Source organism: Mobula hypostoma, chromosome 2 (assembly GCF_963921235.1).
Source record: "Mobula hypostoma chromosome 2, sMobHyp1.1, whole genome shotgun sequence".
Lineage (NCBI taxonomy): Eukaryota > Metazoa > Chordata > Chondrichthyes > Myliobatiformes > Myliobatidae > Mobula > Mobula hypostoma.
The window spans coordinates 160,949,987-160,977,358 of record NC_086098.1 but is presented as its reverse complement, the minus strand read 5'-3'; the positions used below and the strand labels follow the sequence as shown (position 1 = coordinate 160,977,358).

Sequence of the window (27,372 nt, the reverse complement as noted above, 5' to 3'; positions counted from 1 at the left end):
ATTCTGCAGGGTCTAGAGGTAGTCAATTCATGGTCTAGAGAACAATAATGCATTTTCAGAGACTGACATGGAAATAGGTATAAACATGGAGAATTATTTATATTTGTTTTTTTTTGAATAGCATGCCATGGACATATTGGGCTTCAGCTCAGATGAGAAGTACGGCTGCTACAAGATAGTGGGAGCGATCATGCACTTTGGAAATTTGAAGTTCAAGCAGAAGCAACGGGAAGAGCAGGCAGAGCCAGATGGAACTGAAAGTAAGGTCAATGGCTTGGCTCACGGGTACAGAGTAACTTTCCCTCAAGCATCGATCACAATCTCATACCCTGTCTGCTGGTACTTCTGTAGAATGAATTGTTCTTGGTTCGTTGTGGGTCGGGATGAGTGTAGCCTGGCAGCACAGTAAGCACGTGCTGTTGCTGGGTCTGGTAGATGAGACTTCCCAGATGTTGGAGCCTCTGTCATCACCTCCTGTTGGAATTGGCAGAAGCTGCTATCTAACCAGCTGCCCCTGACCAATGCATTTGCTGTGTCGGTCAGGATATCGCCCTGCACTAGCCAACACCCATCTCCCAGGCATTCTCCACACCAAGCTGTGAGCAATCCATGGCTGCAGGGATACTGGCAGTGAGTCGCATCTAGTTCCTGACACCAAGGTTGCCTGCCCAGCAGAGTGCAGCAACAGGGACGGCATGTGTTAATGCCAGTTTTCCAGTACAGCAGCATTGTCAGTAATACACCATTATGTGCATAATGGCTCCTTTAACTTTGATTTAATTAGCAATCTTAGTCCTGGGATCCTAATCCTAAATGCTAAGCAAACTACCATTGCACATTGCAGTCCTGGGGCGGAGGGTATTGTTTAGAGCAGTCTTGTGCAACATATTTTAGGCTGGTTCATGGAATTGCAAGCTGACCATCATTCCTGGAGCCTAAATGATTCTGTGTGCCATATGTATGTAGAATGCAAGAGGCTGCAGTGCCTCACCGAGTACCCGAAGGGTTTGCTCCTCAGATATACTCAGAGCACGGATCAGTACATGGAACTTCTAAGTTGTGGGTTGTGGCCATTACTGAAAGCTTGGTTGAGAGGGGAGCAGGAATGGGCAATTAGAAAAGATAGCGGAGGAAGCAAAAGAGGGGATGGAGTTGCACTTCTTATCAGGGACAATATTACAGCTGCACTCAGAGGAGTCAGACTGAGTCCATTTGGGTGAAACTCAGGAATAGGAAGGGAGCAATCACACCTTTGTATGTTGGGATGGTACTACAGACCCCCTAATAGCCACCAGAAATTGAGAAACAGGTATGTAATCAGATTAAGGAAAAGTATAAAAATAATAACTATATAACCATATAGCAATTACAGCACGGAAACAGGCCATCTTGGCCCTTCTAGTCCCTGCCGAACTCTTACTCTCACCTAGTCCCACCGACCTGCACTCAGCCCATAACCCTCCATTCCTTTCCTGTCCATATATCTATCCAATTTAACTTTAAACGACAACATCGAACCTGCCTCAACCACTTCTGCTGGAAGCTCGTTCCACACAGCTACCACTCTCTGAGTAAAGAAGTTCCCCCACATGTTACCCCTAAACTTTTGCCCTTTAACTCTCAACTCATGTCCTCTTGCTTGAATCTCCCCCACTCTGAATGGAAAAAGTCTATCCATATCAACTCTATCTATCCCTCTGATAATTTTAAATACCTCTATCAAGTCCCCCCTCAACCTTTTACGTTCCAAAGAATAAAGACCCAACTTGTTCAACCTGTCTCTGTAACTTAGGTGATGAAACCCAGGTAACATTCTAGTAAACACAAGGAATTCTGCAGATGCTGGAAATTCAAGCAACACACATCAAAGTTGCTGGTGAACGCAGCAGGCCAGGCAGCATCTCTAGGAAGAGGTACAGTCAACGTTTCCACAGATGCTGCCCGACCTGCTGTGTTCCTACAGCGTGTTGTGAGTGTTGCTAGGGAATATCCTGTCAGGACCCGGAGACTTATCCACTCTTATATTCCTTAAAAGCTCCAGTACTATTTCTTCTTTAATTAACATAGTTTCCATAACTTCTCTACCTGTTTCCCTTATCTTACACAATTCAATATCCTTCTCCTTAGTGAATATCAAAGAAAAGAAATCGTTAAGAATCTCCCCCATCTCTTTTGGCTTCACACATAGCCATCCACTCTGATTCTCCAAGGGACTAATTTTATCCCCCTCTATCCTTTTGCTATTTATATAATGGTAGAAACCCTTAGGATTTATTTTCACCTTACTTGCCAAAGCAACCTCATATCTTCTTTTAGCTTTTCTAATTTCTTTCTTAAGATTCTTTTTACATTCTTTATATAGGGTTGTTGTCATGGGGGATTTCAACTTCTCTAATATAAACTGGGACCTTCTTAGTGTAAGAGGTTTAGATGGGACTGAATTTGTTAAGTGTATCCAGGAAAGTTCCTAAAATCAATATGTCGACGAGAGGAGGCCATACTATACCTGGTGCTGCGTAATGAGCCTGGCCAATTGAACAGAGAAACAGATAGTTCAGGAGAAACACATAAAAATTGCTGGTGAGCGCAGCAGGTCAGGCAGCATCTCTAGGAAGAGGTACAGTCGACGTTTCAGGCCGAGACCCTTCATCAGTCCTGACAAAGGGTCTCGGCCCGAAACGTTGACTGTACCTCTTCCTAGAGATGCTGCCTGACCTGTTGCGTTCACCAACAATTTTTATGTGTGTTGCTTGAAATTCCAGCATCTGCAGATGTCCTCATGCTTGAGATAGTTTATGGGAATGGGCAAAGAAGTGGCAAATGAAATACAATTTTGGAAAGTGTATGATCATGCACTTTGATGGAAGAAATAAACGGGCGGACTATTATTTAGAGGGGGAGAGAATTCAAAATGTAGGGATGCAAAGGGACTTGGGAGTCCTTGTGCAGGATACCCTAAAGGTTAACCTCCAAGTTGAGTCGGTAGTGAAGAAAGCGAATGCAATGTTGGCATTCATTTCTAGAGGTATAGAATATAAGAGCAGGGATGTGATGTTGCAACCACACTTGGAGTATTGTGTGCAGTTTTGGGCTCCTTATTTTAGAAAGGATATACAGGTCCATAATTCCTTATTTGAAATCCTTGAGGCCAGTTGCATTTCGGAATTCAGAATTTTTCGGATTTCAGAATCCCTCCTTATTTAACCTGTCTCAGTGTGGGTAGACTTTAGGACCCGGGGGAGCCCTGGACCTATGCACATCCTTCTGTATACTTTAAATCATCTCTAGATTACTTATAATACCTAATACAATGTAACTGCTATGTAAATAGTTGTTAAAATGTATTGTTTAGGGAATAATGACAAGAAAATGTATATGCTCAAACAACAAGTGCTGGAGAGAGAACTTCTGGGTTTTCCCGACCCGCACTCTTTTTAACATTTTCACAGTGAAATTAAACACAAAGTCAACAGTGAATGCAAAACGTATAGTTAAGTGTTTCATCAGCATTGTAAATTTGTTCAGGGCTAAGGTTTTCATCAGATATTATCTTGGCAAATTCGTCAATGTAAGACACCGCACAGACACACCACAATCAAGCTTCTGCAATATCTCCATTTTCTGCGTTATTGATAATGATAGATGCTTTCTTCTCTCTAATTTCTAATTCTTACCCATAGGGGTATCTCCAGCTCTTTTTGACATTTTCACAGTGAACTTAAACACAAAGTCAACAGTGAACACAAAATATCAGCGAACAGCAAATGCATGTGTAACCAGTACGAGCGCTGAGCCACAACTGACGTCTGGCGGCCTCTGCTAGTGGCTGCCACATCACACCTGAGTGACATCAGCTGTTGGCGCGCCAGAAACTTCAGTTTTCGGAGCTTTTCAGATCTCAGAATTTTGGATAAGGGGTTGTGGACAATGGAGAGGGTTCAGAGAAGATACACGAAAATAATTCCAGGAATGAAAGGGTTACCATATGAGGAACGTCTGGCAGCTCTTGGGCTGTATTCCCTGGAGTTCAGGAGAATGAGGGGGAATCTCATAGAAACATTCAGAATGTTAAAAGGCCTGAAAAAATTAGATATGGCAAAATTATTTCCCATGGTAGGGGAGTCTAGGACAGGAGGGCACGACTTCAGGATTGAAGGATGTCTGTTTAGAACAGAGATGCGGAGGAATTGCTTTAGTCAAAGGGTGGTAAATCTGTGGAATTTGTTGCCACGAGTGGCTGTGGAGGACCAATCCATCGGGTGCATTTAAGGCAGAGATAGATAGGTTCTTGATTAATCAGGGCATCAAAAGATATGGGGAGAAGACAGGGGAGTGGGAATGACTGGAAGAATTGGATCAGCCATGATTGAATGGGGGAGCAGACTCAATGGGCTGAATGGCCTAGTTCAGCTCCTATATCTTACGGTCTTAATTAGGGAACAGTGATTACAACTCCCTATGTTTCAGGATAGCTATAGGTAAGAATAGGTAAATTGGAGTAGGGCAAATTACAAGGGCATTAGGCAGGAACTAACAAGTGTTAAATGGGAATGCCTCTTCTCTGGCAAATCCACATCAGACATGTGGAGGGTACTTAAAGATCAATTGCACAGGGTACAGGAAAGATATATTCCTGTTAGAAGGAAGGATGGGGATGAAAGATAAGAGAACCCTGGATGTCCAGAGAGGTGACGAATTTAGTCAAGAAGAAAAAAGAACAGTATGTAAATCTTTGGAAGTCAGGATCAAACAATTCAGAACCTATTATGAGAATAGGTTGAGTGAACTCGGCCCTTTTTCCTTGGAGTGACAGAGGATGAGGGGTGACCTGATAGAGGTGTACAAGGTGATGAGAGGCATTGATCGTGTGATCATTGATCATGTGGATAATCAGAGGCTTTTTCCCAGGATGAAATGGCTAGCACGAGAGGGCACAGTTTTAAGGTGTTTTGAAGTAGGTACAGAGATGTCAGGGGTAAGATTTTTACGCAGAGAGTGGTGAGTGGTGGAATGGGCTGCCGGCGGCGGCGGTGGAGGCGGATACGATAGGGTCTTTTAAGAGACTCCTGGATAGGTACATGGAGCTCAGAAAAATAGAGGGCTATGGGTAACCCTAGGTAATTTCTAAGGTAAGGACACGTTAGGCACAGTTCCAACAGAATCAATTTGTACCTGTCTGAATGCACAGTTGTATACCCTTTTGCAATGTGTTGCCCAACAGAATCAATTTAGAACACAGACCACTGACACACATTGCATTTTACCATTCCCTGCACAATACTCATTTGCATTCCAAGGGACAAGAAGACAAACACTGAGAACATAAAAAATAGAGGTTTTATCTTCACTGTGTGGAAAAAAATCTGCTCTGGGCAAAAGTCTCTGGCTGTCCACTCGAACTGCTATCATCTTGTACACCTCTGTCAATTTGCCTCTCACCTCCTTTGCTCTAAGGAGAAAAGCCTTAGCTCTCTCAACCTATGCATCAGGAATCTTTCCTAACAAACTCTACTTCACTAAGAAGGTACAAATAAATATTAGGGAAGTTAAAGTCACCCATGGCAACAATCCCATTATTTTTGCACCTTTCCAGAATCTGCCTGCTGATCTGCTCCTCAGTTTGCTGCTGCTAGGGGATCTTTAGACCCCATAAACCTATAATAAACATTTTGGTGTCAGTCTCAGGGTTTGCTCAATCTTGGTTCTTCATATTGTAGATGCAGACAAAGCTGCATACCTGATGGGTATCAGTTCTGCTGACCTGCTGAAAGGTCTCGTCCACCCACGGGTCAAAGTAGGAAATGAATACGTGACCAAGGGACAGACTGTTGCTCAGGTAATACAGCAGGATGCATTGGGTTCAATATTACTGGTGGGGATCCTCGCATTGGTGAAGTGTGTGTGATGTGTGGAATACGTGGTGTGAATAATGAAGGTGTGAACCTGAACAGTTCTATCTCATCAATTTCCCATCACGTGCACCCGGTAATAATGACTGATTGAAGGTCAATCTGATCCATGTCTTTGGCTCAACAATATTTATGATCAGCAAAATAACTGTAAGAAAATCTCACGGTGAGGAACTGGCATTTGTATGGCCAAGAACTTAGAATATAGGTGTTTAACCCATGGTCTTGCAAAGCCTGGACTCTATGCTTCCTGCAGGCATTTTTAATGCTGACCACACTACAACGTGATCACGTCAGCCTGAATTCTCCACTCCTGTTTCTCCATCTGGACTGTTACAGACCTGTACTTGGCCTGAATATCAGATCTAACAATTTGTACCAATTAAGTGCTCTTTCAGGAGCCCTAACACTGCTTAAGCACTTCCTGGCATCTCTCTGGCCTCTGTTCCAGACTCCACGGATGACTGGGCACCTGGCCGTGAGGTTGGAGTATCTGGCAGAGGTCTTGAATTGCTGAGATTTTGAATATGACAGGAGGGCGATTCCCCTTCATACCATAATGAAAAATGTTTGTGAGGTTGGCCAGGACTCACCAAGAGAGCCACTGCCAAGCCCCTCAAACTGACTTATCACCAAGAGAGCCACTGCCAAGCCCCTCAACCTGACTTATCATACTAGAGACTTGGCAGAAGACAGACCAAGATAAGAACTTGCAATATTGGAAATTTCCCTGCCTGCCGTTCACTCGGAGTTCAGGGGCCATCGTTTCATTTTCTTATTTCTTGGCATGTGAGAATCATTTCAATTAAACCTTCTTGAGTTTGGGCTGGCTTTTTAGTCCACCATGTCCATGCTGAATGTTTTACCGAACTAATTGGTAAAGGACATTTCCCAGAAATCCTTGCATTCCTTGATACAAATACTTCTGCAGCACAGTAAGGTTTTTAAGTTTCTGGATCCTAACACAGATTACACTCCAAATTTTGATTCCTGACCAACTTGTACAGCAAATAGAATAGAATATAATAGCACAGCACAGTACAGGCCCTTTGGCCCACATTGTTGTGCTGACCCTCAAACCCTGCCTCCCATATAACACCCCACTTTAAAGTCCTACATGTACCTATCTAGTAGTCTCTTAAATTTCACTAGTATATCAGCCCCCACCACTGACTCAGGCAGTGCATTCAACACACCAACCACTCTCTGAGTAAAAAACCTTCCTCTAATATCCCCCTTGAACTTCCCACCCCTTACCTTAAAGCCATGTCCTCTTGTATTGAGCCGTGGTGCCCTGGGGAAGAGGCGCTGGCTGCCCACTCTATCAGGCTTGTTAGACATGATCTGCCCTTCACAAAGCCATACTGACTGTCCCTGATCAGACCATGATTCTTTAAATGCCCATAGACCCTATCTCTAAGAATCTTTTCCAACAGCTTTCTCACCACAGACGTAAGGCTCACTGGTCTATAATTACACGGACTATCCCTACTACCTTTTTTGAACAAGGGGACAACATTCGCCTCCCTCCGATCCTCCGGTACCATTCCCCTAGACAACGATGACATAAAGATCCTAGCCAAAGGCTCAGTAGTCTCTTCCCTCACCTCATGGAGCAGCCTGGGGAATATTCCGTCAGGCCCCGGGGACTTATTCGTCCTAATGTATTTTCATAACTCCAACACCTCCTCTCCCCTAATATCAACATGCTCCAGAACATCAACCTCACTCATATTGTCCTCACCGTCATCAAGTTCCCTCTCATTGCTGAATAACGAAGAGAATTATTCATTGAGGCCCTTGCTCACTTCCACAGCCTCCAGGCACATCTTTCCACCTTTATTTCTAATCGGTCCTACCTTCACTCCTGTCATCCTTTTGTTCTTCACATAATTGAAGAATGCCTTGGGTTTTCCTTTACCCTACTTGCCAAGGCCTTCACATGCCCCCTTCTTGCTCTCCTCAGCCCCTTCCTAAGCTCCTTTCTTGCTTCCCTATATTCCTCAATAGACCCATCTGATCCTTGCTTCCTAAACCTCATGTATGCTGCCTTCTTCCACCTGACTAGATTTTCCACCTCACTTGTCACCCATGGTTCCTTCATTCTACCATTCTGTATCTTCCTGACTGGGACAAATTTATCCCTAACATCCTGCAAGAGATATCTAAACATCGACCACATGTCCATAGTACATTTCCCTGCAAAAACATCATCCCAATTCACACCTGCAAGTTCTAGCCTTACAGCCTCATAATTTGCCTTTCCCCAATTAAAAATTCTCCTGTCCTCTCTGATTCTATCCTTTTCCATGATAATGCTAAAGGCCAGGGAGCAGTGGTCACTGTCCCCCAGATGCTCACCCACTGAGAGATCTGTGACCTGACCCTGAGATCTGAGATCTGAGACAAAATCTCTGAATGCTTCAAAAGCTATTAGAGACAAAGTGAGTGAGACTGGAGGGAGACTGTCTGCTCTGCTGAGTTCCTCCAGCATTTTGTGAGTGTTGCTCTGGAGGGACAGAGATCAGCAACTCTTGGTGCTCACTGTTTTTTACTTGATGAGTGTTGTGCTAAATTACATAAAAGTCATTCGTTGTCAAAGAGGCAGCAATGGAACACATCAATGATTATTATTGATCTCCTGTAGAAAATTATTCAGCAAATGTAAGACGCTATTTTATCTCTTCCAGGTCATCTATGCCGTAGGGGCACTGGCAAAGGCCACTTACGATCGTATGTTTAAGTGGCTAGTTATACGCATCAATAAAACTTTGGATACAAAGCTTGCGAGACAGTTCTTCATCGGAGTCCTGGACATTGCAGGCTTTGAAATATTTGATGTAAGATTTTCAGTATACAACCACTTCAAAACTAACCTGATAGAAAGTCTCAGAGCACCAGGCGCAAGGACCACAGATTGTAATTTATGACAATCTGATTCACTGCAAGTGTAGTTCGTAGGCTGAAGAAAGTGTTTGAGTGGCCTTGCTGAAGCTGCTCTCGAGTGTGGTAAAGTAGTAGGTTATCAGCACAGACACTATACTGGAGAGACAACTATGTTGCAAACCAGGTGGTAATCGGTTGCCGGCGGGGTGGGAGAGAACCATCTTGAAGGAACGAATCACAAGGGAACCTAGTGCTGAATGTATCAGATATGGGTAGGGGGAGGAAATGCCCAGGAAAGAAACAACGGATAACTCCATTGGCCTCCTTCCCCTGATGACCCTGGATTGAGGAGGGGGTTGGAGTTCTCACTCTGAGAATGCACCCACTCTACAAGACACAGAATCTAAGTGTGTTGTAAATTGCAGAATGATATTTACATCATGAAATAATGCTCATAATTACTGTACTGGTTCATCAATCATACAGACCACATTCTTAATTAACATAATGTTCTCTCTTTACCCACCTTCCCTTCCTCTCTTCTTCTCTTTCTCTGTTTCTTTTTTCTTGCTGTCTGTCCTTCTCACCTGCTCTCCCCTTTGTCTGTGCTCCTCTTCCTTCCAACTGTCTGTTTTTTCATCTCTATCCCTTCTATCTCCTCTGTTCTTTCCCACTTCCCCTTTCCTTTCCCACTTCCCCTTTCCTTTCCCACTTCCCCTTTCCTTTCCTCTTCCTGCCTCTCCCCTTCCTACTCTCTTCTGGATTTCCCTCCCTTTTTCTCTCTAAATCCCTCACCCCTCCTCCAAACTATTTTCGCTCCTTCACCTGCTAATTCTTCCCTTCTTCCTTATTCTTTCTATTTGTCTCTCCATATCCCATTTCCCTCTCTCTTTCTTCATCTGTTTTTTTTGCATCTTTTTCATCCTCCTCCCTCTTTCTCTGGACTCCAGTATAACAGCTTCGAGCAACTCTGCATCAACTTCACTAATGAAAAGCTGCAACAGTTTTTCAATCACCATATGTTTGTGCTGGAGCAAGAGGAGTATAAGAAGGAAGGTATCGAATGGGTCTTCATTGACTTTGGTCTGGATCTGCAGGCTTGTATTGATCTGATTGAAAAGGTAAAAACTTTGCTTAAACTATATTTCTTTTAATTCTAAAATATGTACTTGATCTTAGGGAACAGATAATTAGACATTCCGATCTTTGTAATGTTTGACAATATGTTCTAATTTACTTCATCCTTGTACCCTAACCTATACTAAACTTTATCTTTCCATTAGGGGCAACCTCCAAGGTTGTGGCCCACCTTCTCTCTGAAATCTACAGCTGTCTACAAGAGGGTTTGAGTGGAGGAATACAGATATCTTGTTGCAATTTTAGGGAGCCCTAGTGGGACCTCATTAGGATTATTGGTCTATGTCTGTTCTCCATACATAATGGAAGATACGTTAATGACAGAGGGAGTGCAACGAGAAGGGGGAATTGATATTGAGTAATGAGTTAATGGCAGAGGCTTTGAATGACTATATTGTGTCAGTCTTCATGGTGGAGGACCCAGCTAACATGCCAAACAGAGATGTTATGGATGCGATGGGTGGTGTGGACCTCGATACAATAGCTGTCACTAAAGAGGTAGTGCTGAACAAACTTGTGGACCTGAAGATAGACACGTCTCCTGGTCCTGATGGAATGCATCCTAGCGTACTGAAAGAAATGGCAGAAGTTATAGAGAGGCTTTGGTGATGATTTACCAAAATTCTCTGGACACTGGACAGGTCCTGGCAGATTGGAAGATGGTGAGTGTCACACCACAGTTCAAAAAAGGATGTCGGCAAAAGGCAGGTCAGTTAGTTTAACAGCTGTAGTTGGGAAAATGCTTGAAGCTATCATTAAATAAAGAAATAGTGTGGCATGTGGAAAGAAATGGATCCATCAGGCAGACACAGCATGGATTCAGCAAAGGCAGGCCCTGTTTGACAAACTTACTGGAGTTCTTTGAGGATATAATAAGTGCAGTGGATAGAGGGGAACTGATGGATGTTATTTACTTGGATTTCCAGAAGGTCTTTGATAAGGTGCCACATAAAAGACTTAGCCATAAGATAAGCACGCATACAGTTGGGGGAGATGTATTAGCATGGGATAGAGGATTGGTTAGCTAATAGAAAGCAGAGAGTTGTGATACATGGGTGTTACTCTGGATGCCAATCAATGATGAGCGGTGCGCTGCTGGGCCTGCAACTATTCAGTAATGATCAGGAAGAGGGGACTGAGTGTAGTGTATCCAAGATTGCTGATGATACTAAATTGAATGGAAAAGCAAATTGTACAGAAGATACAGAGAGTCTGCAGAGAGATATAGATAGGTTAAGTGAGTGGGCAAGGGTCTGGCAGATGGAGTACGATTTTGGTAAATGTAAGGTCATCCATTTGGAAGGAAAACTCAAAGAGCAGATTATTATTTAAATGGTAAATAATTGCAGCATGCTGCTGTGCAGAGGGAGTTGGGAGTGCTTGTGCATGAATCACGAAAGGTTGGTTTACAGGTGCAGCCAGCTATCAAGAAGGCAACTGGAACATTGGCCTTCATTGCTAGAGGGATTGAATTCAAGAGCAGAGAGGTCATGCTGCAACTATACAGGGTACTGGTGAGGCCGCACCTGGAGTATCGTGTGCAGTCCTGGTCTCCTTCCTTGAGGAAGGATAATACTGGCTTTGGAGACAGTACAGAGAAGGTTCACCAGGTTGATTCCAGAGATGAGGGGGTTAGACTATGAGAAGATTGAGTTGCCTGGGAATGTACTTGCTGGAATTCAAAAGAATGAGAGGAGACCTTATTAAAGCATATACAAATATGGAAGGGTAGGTGAGACTAGAACTAGGGGACATAGCCTCAACATTCAGGGGAGTGGATTTAGGACGGAAATGAGGAGGAACTGCCATTCCTAGAGAGTGGTAAATCTGTGGAATTCTCTAACCAATAAAGCAGTGGAGGCTACTTCCGTAAATGTATTTAAGACAAGGTTGAATAGATTTTTGCATAGTAGGGGAATTAAGGGTTATGGGGAAAAGGCAGGTAGGTGAAGATGAGTCCATGGCCAGATCAGCCATGATCTTATTGAATGGCGTGGCAGGCTCGATGGGCCGGATGGCCGTCTCCTGCTCCTATTTCTTATAGAATAATCAATGTTTTGGGTCAAGGAGCCTTCGTCAGAAATGGAAACTTGTTGAGAGAGTGTGGGATGGAGTGTGTAGAGGGGACGCCCATAACTGGGGCAGATTAAGGTTGTCAAGGTAGCGATGATTTTTAAAAATAACATTTGTAGATGCAAAGAGCTTTCATTCAATCAATGAATGGGCTGAATGGCCTTTTTCTGTTCCTGTGCCTTGTGATCTAACTATAAAATTTCAGAGACAACTCTGATAAGGTTTTCATTGAGGCTTTGAGTTGTTTGATATTTTTACGGTCAGAAGCAAACAAAGATTGACAAACAGGATACGAATAATTCCTTTCAGTGGAGAGGTGACTATTTGATACATCCTACTCTTCTGCTTGTAGGTTTAAGACAAGTCCATTCTATCCCACCACTATTATTTCAATGATACCTAGTTCCCTCATTCCACATATAAAGTGGCCATAGCTCACAACCTATATACCTGTGAGTCACAGCTGATCAATTTGTAATTCATGCTCATTAATGTGCAATTCACAGCTCATCAATGTGCAATTCACAACCCATCTCCCTGTAATTCACAGCTCATCAACGTCTGATCCATCTATTCTTTGTCAATTTTATTTGTTGTCTTGTAACCATACTAATGTTCTAATGAAGACTCTGTAAGGTGTTATAATTGAATGGTTGCAATATACAAAATAAGGTAGATAAACTTCTAGCGCAGCTGAGTATCGGCAGGTGGGCATCACTGAATAGTGGCTGAAAGAAAATCATAGTTAGGAACTTAACGTCAAAGAACACACATCAGAAGAACAGGTAGGCTTTCATAAATTAAGTATTGAATACAGGAGATTATGTTTAAGTTGTATAAGACAATTGTGAGGCCTAATTTGCAGTATTGTGTGCAGTTTTGGCCACCAACATACAGGTTAGATTTAAAAAAGGTTGAAAGAGTGCAGAGAAAATATACAAGGACGTTGCTGAGCCTGGAGGAACTGAGTTATGAGGAAAGATTGAATAAGTTAGGACTTTATTCATTGCAACATAAAAGATTGAGGGTAACTTTCCTGTAATACCATAGGTTGTTAACTTGGTAAGCAGCCTCATGTGTGGCACCTTGTCAAAGGTCTTCTGAAAGTCTAAATATACAACATCCACTACATCCCCTTTATCTATCCTACTTGTAATCTCCTCAAAGAATTTCTACAGGTTCTTCAGGTAGGATTTTCCCTGAAGGAAACCATGCTGAATTTGTACTCTCTTGTCTTGTGTCACCAAGTACTCCATCACCTCATCCTTAACAATTGACTCTAACTTCTTCCCAACTACTGTCAGGCTAATTGGTCCTTAAGCTCCCTAACTGCCTCCGGTTCATTACATAACACCCAATCCAGTATAGCTGATCACTGAGTAGGCTCAATGACGAACTGCTCTAAAAATTCATCTCTTAGGTAGTCAACAAACTCACTCTCTTGAGATCCATTACCAGCCTGATCCTCCCAATTGACCTGCATATTAAAATCTCTCATGGCTGCCATAACATTGCCCTTTTGACTCGCCTGTTCTATTTCCTGTTGTAACCTGTGGTCCACCTCCCAGCCACTGTTGGGAGGCCTCTATATAACTGCTATCAACGTCCTTTTACCCTTAACTTTTTCTTAACTCAACCCACAAGGATTCAACATCTACCGATCCTAAGTCACATCTTCCTATTGATTTGATGCCATTCTTTACCAGTAGAACCACACCACCCCCTCTGCCTACTTTCCTATCCCTCCGATACAATGGGACGTTCAGCTCCCAGCTACAACCATTCTTCAGCCATGATTCATTGATGGTCACAACATCATACCTGGCAATCTGTAATAGCGCAACAAGATCATCCACTTTATTTCTTATACTATGTGCATTTAGATACAACACCTTGAGAACCGTATTTTGATTAAGTATTCTGTTTATGCTATATAATTAGGTTACATTAATGATTATGCAGAATACAATTAACTTTGAAATTCTTGGAATTAACATTTAAATAAAAATCTTGGAATAATTACCAAGGCATTTGGAAATTAGAGCTTGTAGTCTTTGTGCCTCTGGTGCTCATACTATAGAACATTATCTACAGACTAGATCTAGTACCAAGAATGCTCATTTGTAATTAAGTATTTTCATGTTTGATCCAGCCTCTAGGTATCCTGTCAATCCTGGAAGAGGAATGCATGTTCCCAAAAGCCACAGACATGTCGTTCAAAGCCAAGCTATATGACAATCACCTTGGCAAATCTCCCAATCTGCAGAAACCACGGCCAGACAAAAAACGCAAATATGAAGCTCACTTTGAGCTGGTTCATTATGCCGGTGTGGTAAGTTAGTCAGTTTGTACAAAAGCATGATTACATGTGTGAAAACATTATACTGCCAAGCACTACACTGATGTAACAGTATCTGAGAGGAAATGCATGAGTTCAAGAAGGTTCAGGGCCACATGTTTCTTTAAATATGAAAGGTCAAATGAGCAAGAAACCTAGAATGTCAATGGATATTGAGGGTTGGATAAAGATAATGGAAGCATATTACAGGTGTAGAGTATAGAATATTATAATGATATAAACTGGTCCAAGGTTTTGGCTGAAAGGGACAGAATTAATCTATGGTTCAAGTTCAAGTTTATTGTCATCTGACTGTACATATATTCAACCAAATGAAACAACGTTTCTCTGGACCACGGTGGATCCACAAAACATATTGTGGCATGCAAACGTTTGGGCACTCTGGTCAAAATTTCTGTTGCGGTGAATAGCTAAGCAAGTAAAAGAAGACCTGATTTCTAAAAGGCATAAAGTTAAAGATGACACATTTCTTTAATATTTTAAGCAAGATTACTTTTTAATTTCCATCTTTTACAGTTTCAAAATAACAAAAAAGGAAAAGGGCCCGAAGCAAAAGTTTGGGCACCTTGCATGGTCAGTACTTAGTAACACTCCCTTTGACAAGTATCACAGCTTGTATACGTTAAGAGTCTTTCAATTCTTGTTTGGGGGATTTTTGCCCATTCTTCTTTGCAAAAGGCTTCTAGTTCTGCAAGGTTCTTGGGCTGTCTTGTATGCACTGCTCTTTTGAGGTCTATCCACAGATTTTCGATGATGTTTAGGTCAGGGGACTGTGAGGGCCATGGCAAAACCTTCAGCTTGTGCCTCTTGAGGTAGTCCATTGTGGATTTTGAGGTGTGTTTATGATCATTATCCGTTGTAGAAGCCATCCTCTTTTCATCTTCAGCTTTTTTACAGATGGTGTGATGTTTGCTTCCAGAATTTGCCGGTATTTAATTGAACTCATTCTTCCCTCTACCAGTAAATGTTCCCCATGCCACTGGCTACAACACAAGCCCAAAGCATGATTGATCCACTCCCATGCTTAACAGTTGGAGAGGTGTTCTTTTTATGAAATTCTGCACCCTTTTCTCTCCAAACGTACCTTTGCTCATTGCGGCCAATAAGTTCTATTTTAACCTCATCAGTCCACAGGACTTGTTTCCAAAATGCATCAGATTTGTTTAAATGTTCCTTTGCAAACTTCTGATGCTGAATTTTATGGTGAGGACACAGGAAATGTTTTCTTCTGATGACTCTTCCATGAAGGTCATATTTGTGCAGGTGTCACTGCACAGTAGAACAGTGCACCACCACTCTAGAGTCTGCTAAATCTTCCTCAAGGCCTTTTGCAGTCAAATGGGGGTTTTGATTTGCCTTTCTAGCAATCCTACGAGCAGTTCTCTCGGAAAGTTTTCTTGATCTTCCAGACCTCAACTTGACCTCCACCGTTCCTGTTAACTGCCATTTCTTAATTACATTACGAACTGAGGAAACGGCTACCTGAAAACGCTTTGCTATCTTCTTATAGCCTTCTCCTGCTTTGTGGGCATCATTTATTTTAATTTTCAGAGTGCTAGGTAGCTGCTTAGAAGAGCTCATGGTTGCTGATTATTGGGACAAGGTTTGAGGAGTCAGGGTATTTATAAAGCTTTGAAATTTGCATCACCTGGCCTTTCCTAACAATGACTGTGAACAAGCCATAGCCCTAACAATCTAATTAAGGTCTGAGACCTTGGTAAGAGTTATCTGAGAGCTCAAATCTCTTTGGGTGCCCAAACTTTTGCATGGTGCTCATTTCCTTTTTTTTCACTCTAAAGTTGTACAAAACAAAAATAATACACTAATCTTGCTTAACGTGTTGAAAAGAATGTTTCATCTTTAACTTTATGACTTTTGGAGATCAGTTCATCTTCTACTCACTTAACTATTCACAGTAACAGAAATTTTGACCAGGGGTGCTCAAACTTTTGCATACCACTGTATATCACATACAGCACATAAAACAAAATATTATCACAAATAAGTTAATAAAATATAATTCAAATGCCTGTGAAGTGTGCAGCATGGATGAACAGTAAACAGCTGGCTGTCCTTTTGACGAGACCTCAGTGTTAGCAGGGTATTCATTAGTCTCACAGCCTGAGGGAAGAAGCTGTTAGCCAGTCTGGCAGATGGAATTAATCAAATGTAGTCAACATGGTACTGTTAGAGGGAGATCCTGTTTGATCACATTTTTTGGAGATGTATTGGTGTAGTTGACATGGAATTCAGTAGGGTCTTGACAAGGCTATATAGGAATCTGAAACAAGATGTTAGAGCATATGAATCCAAAGCGAGCTTGCAAATTGGATGCATGGCAATAGAGTTGTGCAGCACAGAAATGGGTCCTTCAGCCCGACACAGCATGCCAGCCTTTTATATATATTTATCTATTTAGAGAAAGAACACAGAATAGGCCATTCGAGCTGCACCGCCCAACAATCCCCAATTTAACCCTAGCCTAATCACAGGACAACTCTCAATGAACAATTAACCTACTAAACTCTATGTCTTTGGACTGTGGGAGGAAACCAGAGCACTCAGAGAAGACCCACGCATTCCACAGGGAGAATGTACAAACTCCTTACAGATGACATTGGAATTGAATTCCACCCTCAGACATCCTGAGCTGTAATAGCCTCACATTAACCTCTATGCTACCGTGGTGCCCATTTTTTTGGTCATCCACACTAAACCTACTTACCTGCATTAGGTCCGTAAATTTCTCTGCCTGCCCAACTAGCTCTTAAGCATAGTAAAATGAGATTCTATGCCTGTTACTTTAAGTTTCTTCCTCTGCTCTGCTAATCTTCATTGTTGATGTACATCTCTCTCCACGGGTGTTAAAGGCAACAATTAATTTGGATTTCCTGTAGGTTCCCTACAATATTATTGGATGGCTTGATAAAAACAAGGACCCACTGAATGAAACTGTGGTGGTAGTGTTTCAGAAATCCTCCAACAAGCTGTTAGCATCATTGTATGAAAACTACATCAGTGCTGAAGCAGGTAAATTATTCTTAACTTGCTGTTATCTAAATCGATGTTTGTACTGCCCATTGCAGGAAACTTTTCAATACTTTGTTCTCATAATAGAATCCTGGCTTCAAATTCTGGTCTTTTCTATAAAATTATTCCTACCATGTACCTGACGCCCATCCCAAATTTCAGTCCTTACCCTCAACCCTGGTTTCAAAGTCAGGTAGAAGTGACAGGTGTAGTATTTCCTTATCCTTCCTTCTTTGGTCGTAGTGACTGTGAATTGGGGAAAGGTTGTATGCACACCTTTAACAAATAACTGCAGTTTATTTCATGGATAGTATGAAATATAGCCATAAGGTGGAAATGCTGGAGGGAGATGAGTGTTTCTGATAGTGGATTAAGTGCCAGTAAAGTGGACTGCTTTGGGGGGTGGGGTGGTGATCAGGATGAACAGAATAATTTACCATAATAGGTTTAAAAGGGAGTGGGTTTGATCAAATGGACTAATCCTACTCCAATGTGCTATGTCAGGAATGGCATTGAATTTCTGAAACGTGTTGAAGCCCCAGTTTTCTACTGAGTGGAAAGTATTCCATTACCCTTCAAAATCAGATTTTGAAGATGGTGGTAACACACGCAAAATGCTGGAATAATTCAGCAGGCCAGGCAGCATCTATGGAAAAAAAGTACAGTTGACATTTCAGGCTGAGATGCTTTGGCAGGACTGGAGAAAAAAAGATGAGTAGATTTAAAAGGAGGGGGAGGGGAGAGAGAAACACAGGGTGATGGGTGAAGGGGGAAGGGGTGAAGTAGAGAGCTGGGAAGTTGTTTGGTGAAAGAGATACAGGGCTGGAGAATGGGGAGTCTGATAGGAGGAAACAAGACTAAGGAAGAAAGAAAAGGTGGGAGGATCACCAGAGGGAGGCGATGGGCAGGCAAGGAGAGGAGGTGAGAGAGGGAAAATGGATGTTAAACGTATGTATTGAAACCTATTGAGGAGATGGGGAATGGTGAAGGAGAGGGGAGTGGGCCATTACTGAAAGTTGGAGAAATTGATGTTCATGCCATCAGGTTGGAGGCTACCCAGACGGAATATAAGGAGTTGATTCTCCAACCTGAGTGTGGCCTCATCACAACAGTAGAGGAGGCCATGGATTGACATATTGGAATGGGAATGGGAAGTGGAATTAAAATGGGTGGCCACTGGGAGATCCCACTACTTCTGGTGGACGGAGCTTGGGTGCTCGGTGAAGCGATCTCCCACTCTATGTCGGGTCTCACTGATACAGGGGGCCACACCAGGAGCACTAGACACAGTAGATGACCCCAACAGACTCACAAGTGAAGTGTCTCCTCACCTGGAAGGACTGTTTAGGGCCCTGGATGGTAGTGAGGGAAGAAGTATAGGGGCAGGTGTAGCATTTGCTCTGCCTATAAGGGTAAGTGCCAGGAGGGATGAATGGACAGGGTATTTGCATAGGGAGTGATCCCTGCAGAAAGTGGTGGGGGGGGGGCAGAGGTGGGGAAAGATGTGCTTGGTGGTGGGATCCCACTGGAGATGGCAGAGGTTCCAGAGAATTATGACCACCAACTCAAGCTGCAAGTTAATCTTTAGGAAATTCTGTGGCGAATATCTGGACGAATAAAATTACAACATCTAAAGAGCATTGGTACAGGTATTTGGGTAGGAAAATGTGGGCAACTGCAATTAGCATCATGATAATCCAGGTCAGCATGGCTGAGATGGGACAAGAAGGTGGGTCCATTTGTGTGGTCTAGCTGTGGTAAGTTTCTTTGATAACACCGCACAATAGCCAAGTTTACTCTTGAGCCACCAGCTACACATTTTGCTCACATCAGCAAATTCCTCTGTGACTATAACTGATTCTGGAATATAAATGGGGCTTTCTGATTCTCATCCGCTGAATATTTTAGATTTTCTCTTTTTATTCTAGCCATGGAGCAGGGCAAGACAGGAGCAAAAGAAAAGCGGAAGAAAGCTGCCTCTTTCCAGACTGTCTCCCAGTTACATAAGGTAAGATTCATCTCTACCTACCATCTGGTTTCAAAGTGGCCTTTTGAAAACGTGCTGTTCTCCTCAAATGCGGTCGGTTGTAATCTCTTATGTCACTGCTAGCACGTAGACCTCTTCCCAGAGTGTGTCAATACATTCCTTCGCTAATATGAACAATCTGCAAGTGCTTGATTATATGCCATTTTAGATTTAAAACTGAGAATGATCCAGTCATCAGTGGCACAGACCCAGTGACAAAGTCAAATTAAATTTCAGTATCTACAGAGATAATTGACTGAAATTGTGAAGCACCCTCAGTGTTCACATAAAAAGAATGCAGATTGTCTAGGAACAGTTAACACTTTGAGTGTTTAATTTGTACAGCTTCTCAATATAAAGTCTCTTACATCTAACAATTCAACATTTCATAAGTTATAAATTCCTCAAGATGTAAAACAGGATTGAAAGCACTTTTGTGAAGTTACAAACTTCAATACGTTGCGGAGCAGAATAAGGATGGGGGTTGGAGAATTAGTACAGAAGATGGCGTAGAGAATCCCAGGGACAGAGGGAAAAAAAGGTCTGGGTGGAATGTGGCAAGAGTCTCTGAGCTGGGAGATGTTCAGTGAGGGAGCTGCTGGGAAGATCATTTAGACCCTAAGACATAGGAGCAGAATTAGGCCATCGAACCTGCTCTGCCAGTTCACCATGGCTGATCCAGTTCCCTCTCAACCCCATTCTCCTGCTTTATAATCTTTCACATCACGTCAACCTCCACCTTAAATACTCCCAGTAACCGGGCCTCCACAGCTTACTGTGGCAAATTCCTCCTCATCTCCATTCTAAATGGACATCCCTCTATTCTGAGGCTATGCTCCACAGGGGTCAGTGTTGGGGCCACTTCTTTTTACATTGTACATCAATGATTTGGATTATGGAATAGATGGCTTTGTGGCTAAGTTTGCTGACGATACAATGATAGGTGGAGGGGTCGGTAGTGCTGAGGAAACGGAGAGTCTGCAGAGAAACTTGGATAGATTGGAAGAATGGGCAGAGAAGTGGCAAATGAAGTACAATGTTAGAAAGTGTATGGTTATGCACTTTGGCAGAAAAAATAAATGGGCAGACTATTATTTAAATGGGGAAAGAATTCAAAGTTCTGAGATGCAACGGGACTTGGGAGTCCTCGTACAGGATACCCTTAGAGTTAACCTCCAGGTTGAGTCAGTAGAGAAGAAGGCGAATGCAATGTTGGCATTCATTTCTAAAGGAATAGAGTATAGGAGCAGGGATGTGATGTTGAGGCTCTATAAGGCACTGGTGAGACCTCACTTGGAGTACTGTGGGCAGTTTTGGTCTCCTTATTTAAGAAAGGATGTGCTGACGTTGGAGAGGGTACAGAGAAGATTCACTAGAATGATTCCGGGAATGAGAGGGTTAACATATGAGGAACGTTTGTCCGCTCTTGGACTGTATTCCTTGGAGTTTAGAAGAATGAGGAGAGACCTCATAGAAACATTTCGAATGTTAAAAGGCATGGACAGAGTGGATGTGGCAAAGTTGTTTCCCATGATGGGGGAGTCTAGTACGAGAGGGCATGACTTAAGAATTGAAGGGTGCCCATTCAGAACAGAAATGCAAAGAAATTTTTTTAGTCAGAGGGTGGTGAATCTATGGAATTTGTTGCCACAGGCAACAGTGGAGGCCAAGTCATTGGGTGTATTTAAGGCAGAGATTGATTGGTATCTGAGTAGCCAGGGCATCAAAGGTTATGGTGAGAAGGCGGGGGAGTGGGACTAAATAGGAGAATGGATCAGCTCATGATAAAATGGTGGAGCAGACTCGATGGGCCGAATAGTCTACTTCTGCTCCTTTGTCTTATGGTCTTATGCCAAGACTCATCCACCAAAGTAAATATCCACTTCACATCCACTCTATCTAGGCCTTTCAACATTTGATAGGTTTCAATAAGATCCCCCTCATTCTTCTAAATTCCAGCACGTACAGGCTCAGAGCCTTCAATCACAGCTCATACTTTAACCCTTTCATTCCCAGAATAAGTTTTGTGAATCTCCTCTGAACCATCTCCAATGTCAGCACATTCTTTCTTTAAGTAAGGGGTTCAAATCTGCTCACAATACTCCAAGTGAGGCCTCACCCGTGCCTTATACAGCCTCAACAATACATCCTTGCTTTTATATTCTTGTCCTCTTGAAATGAACCTAGCATCACATTTACCTTCCTCACCAGTGATTCCACCTCCAAATTAACCTATAGGGAATTCAGCATAAGGACTCCCAAATCTCTTTGTACTCCGGATTTTTGAATTTTCTCCCCGTTTAGAAAATAGTCTATGCTTTTATTCCTTCTACCAGAGTGCATGATGACACACTTCCTGAAATTGTATTCCGTCTGCACCTCTTTGCCCATTCTCCTAATCGTCTAAGTCCTTCTACTTCGTCAATACTACCTGCCCTTCCAGCTATTTTCATATCGTCCCTAAACCTGGCCACAAAGCCATCAATTTTATCATCCAAATCATTGACATATAACGTAAAAAGAAGCGGCCCCAACACAAACTCCTGCAGCCACCACTAGTCACCAGCAGCCAGTCTGAAAAGGATCCCTTCATATCCACTCTTTCAATGCTCTATTCATGCTAGTATCTTTCCTATAATTTAAAGAGACTGTGGAGATGATTAGGGAGGTCAAGTAGATGGAAAGAGAGAGGCCAAGAAACTCATGTAGAAAGAGATGCAATTAAATATGAGGACATCGGTGGGGTGGGATAAAGTGTTAATCAACCGTACTGATAAATTAATAGAGATTGTGGTGGGAGATGGATGCTTGAATACCCTGTAGCAGCCTATGTTGATGCAGGCCTTTACCTAATGCCTGATCAGGCTTCAGTCATGCTGTTTTAGTGTTTGGAGTCCACACATTTCTGAGCCGCATATACTGTGTAAAATATTGCTTAGGTGATGTCAATCAAATTTTGATTTCACTGTGTATGCCCTGTATCGTCCATGCACACATATATCAGGGAACAATACCAATGGTCTGGAAGTGCAATGCTTGTGGATAAAGTAATATAGTTGGGTTTTTATAACATCCTTTCACTTTGTGTAAAGGAACCTTGCACCATATGACAGAATTTTTTGCTTCAGTTCTTTTAGTTTTGGGTTCCCAGGTCATTATGATATTTGCTTTGTTAGATTGTTGAATTATTGAAAAGGCATTATCTAAAAGCTTCTCAAATTCTCTAAATTTATTAACGTTTGAGGATGAATCAGAAACTGACAACTCTGATTCTTGAGGAGTCTGTCAAGGTTTCTGTTTAATCTGTATTTCTTAACAAATGTAGTTATATTATGGAGACATCTAGACAAAGCAAGAGATAATAGATTAGCTTTATTTGTCATATGAAACATACAGTGAAATGTGTTGTTTGCATCAAGGGTGTGCTTGGCAGCCTGCAAGCATCACCACACTTCCGGCAGCAACATGGCCTGCCTACGACTTACTAATTCTCACCTGTACGCGGGAGAAAACACACATGATCATGGGGAGAACGTACAAACTGCGGCAGGAATTGAACCCTGATCTTACAGCTGGTCTCTATTCTCAACATAGTAAAGGGTACAGAATTCAGGTTTTTCCTGATGAGTCTGAAATGAGATCTAGGTTTGACATTCTGCTTTCCACATCTGAAGACTTACTTTTGATCAAATTTTAGTTTACATCAAGCAGAGGCAATTGTCACTGGAAAGTGTGTCAAACATTGTCAGTCACTATAGTTAGACATGAAGTAAACTCCTTTAAACTTACTAAATAATGGTTCATAATCCCACCACCTAATGGCCATCACACCTCACTACACTGGAATCATCTGTTCCTTTACCCACACCATTGCTCTCCAAGTGAGATTTCATGTAAATTTTGCTTAGCTGTAGTCATTCTCAATCCTATATTCAAGTAATCAAATACTGGTTTGGGGTTGGTTCAGGCTTCTTTATTATTTCCATCCACTCACTGGACTGAGAAAGAAAGAAAGAAAGAACTGTTAACTACACACCTTTTATGACCTCAGAACTTTACAGCCAATGAAGTTTGTTTGAAGCAGGGATTCCCAACCTTTTTTCATACCATGAACCCCCTGGTTTAAAGTGTAACCATTATTGCAGTGCAAGACCCAGGAGATCTTCACAATATTAAGTCTGAACTTAGATTACAGTATCCCTAAAAGAATAGAAATGGTGAGTTTCTATCAATGATTCCTTTATTGTAAATTGGTCTCTATACAATTAAAGAACAGTTCTTCAGGTGCTAGAGTTATCACATTGTTTGTATCTACGGACAGCTGCCGGTGGGCTATTTCTGAATTCAGAGCCCCAAACCCTATCTTAGTCAGCATATAATCACCTTGGAACCATCTGAATTCAGAGCCCCAAACCCTATCTTAGTCAGCATATAATCACCTTGGAACCATACTGAAGATTCCAAGGGAAAGAAGATGGGTTGAGCACTTTACTAATTGGGATCAACATTACCCTCTCGTTTAGGCTTCTAGGAGGGAGCTTGGCTGACAGGGAATATAAGAATATTGGGAACGTCAGGTTTCTGGATGGCTGAGATGAAATAGCCCAATAGCTTCCTATGTCTCAACTGATTACGCGATATCTTTCTGAGCTGTCGAGATCAAGGTGGTTAAGACTTGCAGTGATGTTTAGCTGATTGATGAATGAACATCACTTTAAGTCTGTGCTATCTTTCTACTCACAATCTGCTGAAGAGTAGAATGTGGTAAGTATGGAAAGAGCTATTGAGGAAAATCCCGAGTCTCATCCCTGATCTGACTTCCCCAAACACCCAGAGAGTGCTGATCAAGCAGAGCTTTATTCCTTCAGGAATATTCATTTATCTCCTGTTAAACAGAGGGAATCACCTTTAACCAGATGTAAGTCCATAATAACCAGACATCCCTTACTGACTGGCAGTAACCAGAGTGATGTCCCACATGACTGAAGAGAATAGGTGTTTAACCAGAGGGTGTGGTGGTAACGCAGTGATTAATTTACCAGAGCGTTAACCAGCCACTGGGACTAACAATCCAGAGGATTCACTTCAAATCTCATCATTACTGATGTGAAATTTAAATTCCCTTACTAATTTATAATTTAAAAAAAAGGTTAGTCTGGACGTGATGAGGAACAGGTTACCAGATTATAAGGAAAACCCAGCTTGTTCATAAATGACGAGGAACTCTGGTGCCCTTTTTCGGTCTAGATTATGTGACTCCAGACCCACCAATGGGCTTGGTCCTGAAATGGCCAAACCTCTTTGTTCACAATATTTGAGGATATGAAAGATGAATACAACTGTTAGAATTCCCCTGGTAACCAGAGGGAAGTATGTCCAGTACTCATACTAGAGACACCACAACCTTAGCATGATTTAATGTCAACGTCGGGGTTAGCATGTGAGTAAGTTTGGGGAAGCTGTACTTGAATTACTTGTGAGAAAGGCTGATTATTGGAAATGGAATCAGTCAATATCTACTGATATAGAACAGATTGGATTAATAAGATTTTTTTTATTGCCTCAGGAGAACCTCAACAAGCTGATGACTAACTTGAGATCAACACAGCCTCATTTTGTGCGCTGTATTATTCCCAATGAAACCAAGACACCGGGTAGGCAACATGTTTCAAGCACCATTGTTGCATTCCAAGCTTGATGCTGTTGATGTACAATATCAAAACCGAATCCAAGCCCATGTTAGGGAAATTACTCTCCAACTATCTTCCAGATACATTGGTGAATGTGTGACTATAGAAGGTGGTTACAGGCCAAAACTCTTATTGCAACAGGGCTCCTGATCAAGGGTCTCAGCCCAAAACGTGAACTGTTTATTGCCTTCCACAGATGCTGCCTGAATTGCTGAGTTTCTTCAACATTTTGTGTGTTGCTCTGGATTTCCAGCATCTGCAGATTTCTCTTGTGTTTCCTTACTCCCATCTGTGCTTCCCTGCTCTCTGTATTTTGATTGTTCCCCGTTTTACTTGGTCAGGTTTATACACACACACGCACGCACACACACACACACACACACGCACACGCACAGACACAGACACACAGATGCGCACACACAGACGCAGACACACACAGACAGGCAGACACACACACACACACACACACACACACACAGACTCAAGCACACAGACACACCCACACACACACATACACACACAATTCTATCTAAGGTAATGAAAGGGATAAGGATGGTTGGAATTTAGGTCATGAACTGGGAGCAGATTGATTTCAATATCATAAGACAGCAGCTGGCAAAACTAGACAGGGAACATTACATCCAACAGTGGGAGACATATTAAATTGATGAGAGCTCATGGTGAACGGTAAGGGCAACAAATTCAAGAAACCATGGATGTAAATGGATATCAAGGGCTGGATAAAGGGTGAAAGAAAGCTTACAGAAGGAAAGGTGGTCTTTCAAAAGTACTGAGTCTTAAATAAATAAAAGGAAATATTGGATATTTTCATTTGTTCGTTATATGCTGTGTTATAATTGGATGTTTCGGTCATCTTGAAAGTGAGTAACTCCACAGGCCTTGATGGGATGTATCCCAGGCTGTTATGGGAGGTAAGGGAAGACATTAATGGGGCCTTGACAGGTTGTTAAATCTTTGCTGGCCACAGGAGAGGTGCCAAATGATCGGAGAACAGCAAAAATTGAAGAGGGATGCTGCGGATAAGCCAGTCTTTACAGGCCTGTGAACCTAATATGAAGTTATTATACAAGAATTTGAGAGACAGGATTAATCTGCACTTGGAAAGGGAAAGGATAGTCAAAGATTGTTGGCATGGTTTTGTTGGGGGAGATCTAATTTTAAAGTGTCATACCCTGGGAAAAAGACTGTTATGATCCATCTTATTATAACCCTCTGTAAGATCACCCCTCAACCTCCTTAACTCAAGGAAGACATTCCCAGCCTATCAAGTCTCTCCCCATAATTTAAGGCCTTGCATCCCGGAAATGTCTTTGTAATGATTGACTCTTTCAATAGTGCGGTGAGCAGAACACTCCAGTTTCAGTCTGACCAATCCCCTATACCACTGCAACATGATGTCCCAACTCATGGTCTCATCTGATGAAGCGAAGCAAACATATGTCTTCTTCACTATGTTGCCTATCTGTGCTGCCATTTTCTAAGGTCTAAGCTATCTTTGTTCTACAACACTCCATAGGCCCTGTCTTTCACTGTGCAAGTCCTGAATGAAGACTTGAATTAAAGTTCGCCTGTCAACTTAGTGTAATAGAGTCATAGAAGAGTGCAGCACAGAAACAGGCCCTTCGGCCCATCTAGTCCATGCCAAACCATTTAAACTGTCTAACTCTCATTGACCTGCACCGGGACCATACCTCTACCATTCATGTATCTATCCAAACTTGGCTTAAACATTGAAATCGAGCTTGCATGCATTATCTGTGCTGGTAGCTCAATCCACACTCTCATGACCCTTTGAGTGAAGAGGTTTCTTCTCATGTTCCCCATAAACTTTTCAACTTTCACCCTTAACCTCTGGTTGTAGTCCCACCCAACCTCAGTGCATTTACCCTATTTATACCCTCATAATTTTGTATACTTACTTCGATCAAATCTCTCCTCAATCTTCTACGTTCCAACGAATAAAGACCTAACCGTATACTCTCCTCTTGCATTTTACTTGCCAAAGTGCAAGACCTCACATTTGTACAGATGAAACTCTATCTGCCATTTTTCTGCAAATGATCTTTATATATCTTGCTGGATCTTCCTGAATATCGTAACTCTGGCACTTCTTGTGTCATCTGCAGACTGACTATTCAGTCTCCCTATACTTCTAACAAACAACAGAGGTCCCAGCACTGATCTTTGATACCACTGATGGCTCTCAGCAGAAACCTTAAGGGAGAGGGTGAGAACTTTGTT

At 42.2% G+C, this 27,372-nt stretch overlaps 1 protein-coding gene across 1 annotated transcript in view; it reads left to right on the top strand.

The window, feature by feature from the left end:
- The window catches only part of LOC134342616 (myosin-7-like), a 137,991-nt gene that overhangs the window by 28,197 nt on the left and 82,422 nt on the right, over positions 1–27,372 (top strand). The window contains exons 12-19 of the mRNA XM_063040949.1: positions 122–260; positions 5,718–5,836; positions 8,600–8,749; positions 9,746–9,916; positions 14,158–14,337; positions 17,262–17,394; positions 19,323–19,402; positions 24,987–25,074. Of these exons, the coding sequence (XP_062897019.1) occupies positions 122–260; positions 5,718–5,836; positions 8,600–8,749; positions 9,746–9,916; positions 14,158–14,337; positions 17,262–17,394; positions 19,323–19,402; positions 24,987–25,074 (1,060 nt within the window). The remainder of the gene's footprint in view (positions 1–121; positions 261–5,717; positions 5,837–8,599; positions 8,750–9,745; positions 9,917–14,157; positions 14,338–17,261; positions 17,395–19,322; positions 19,403–24,986; positions 25,075–27,372) is intronic.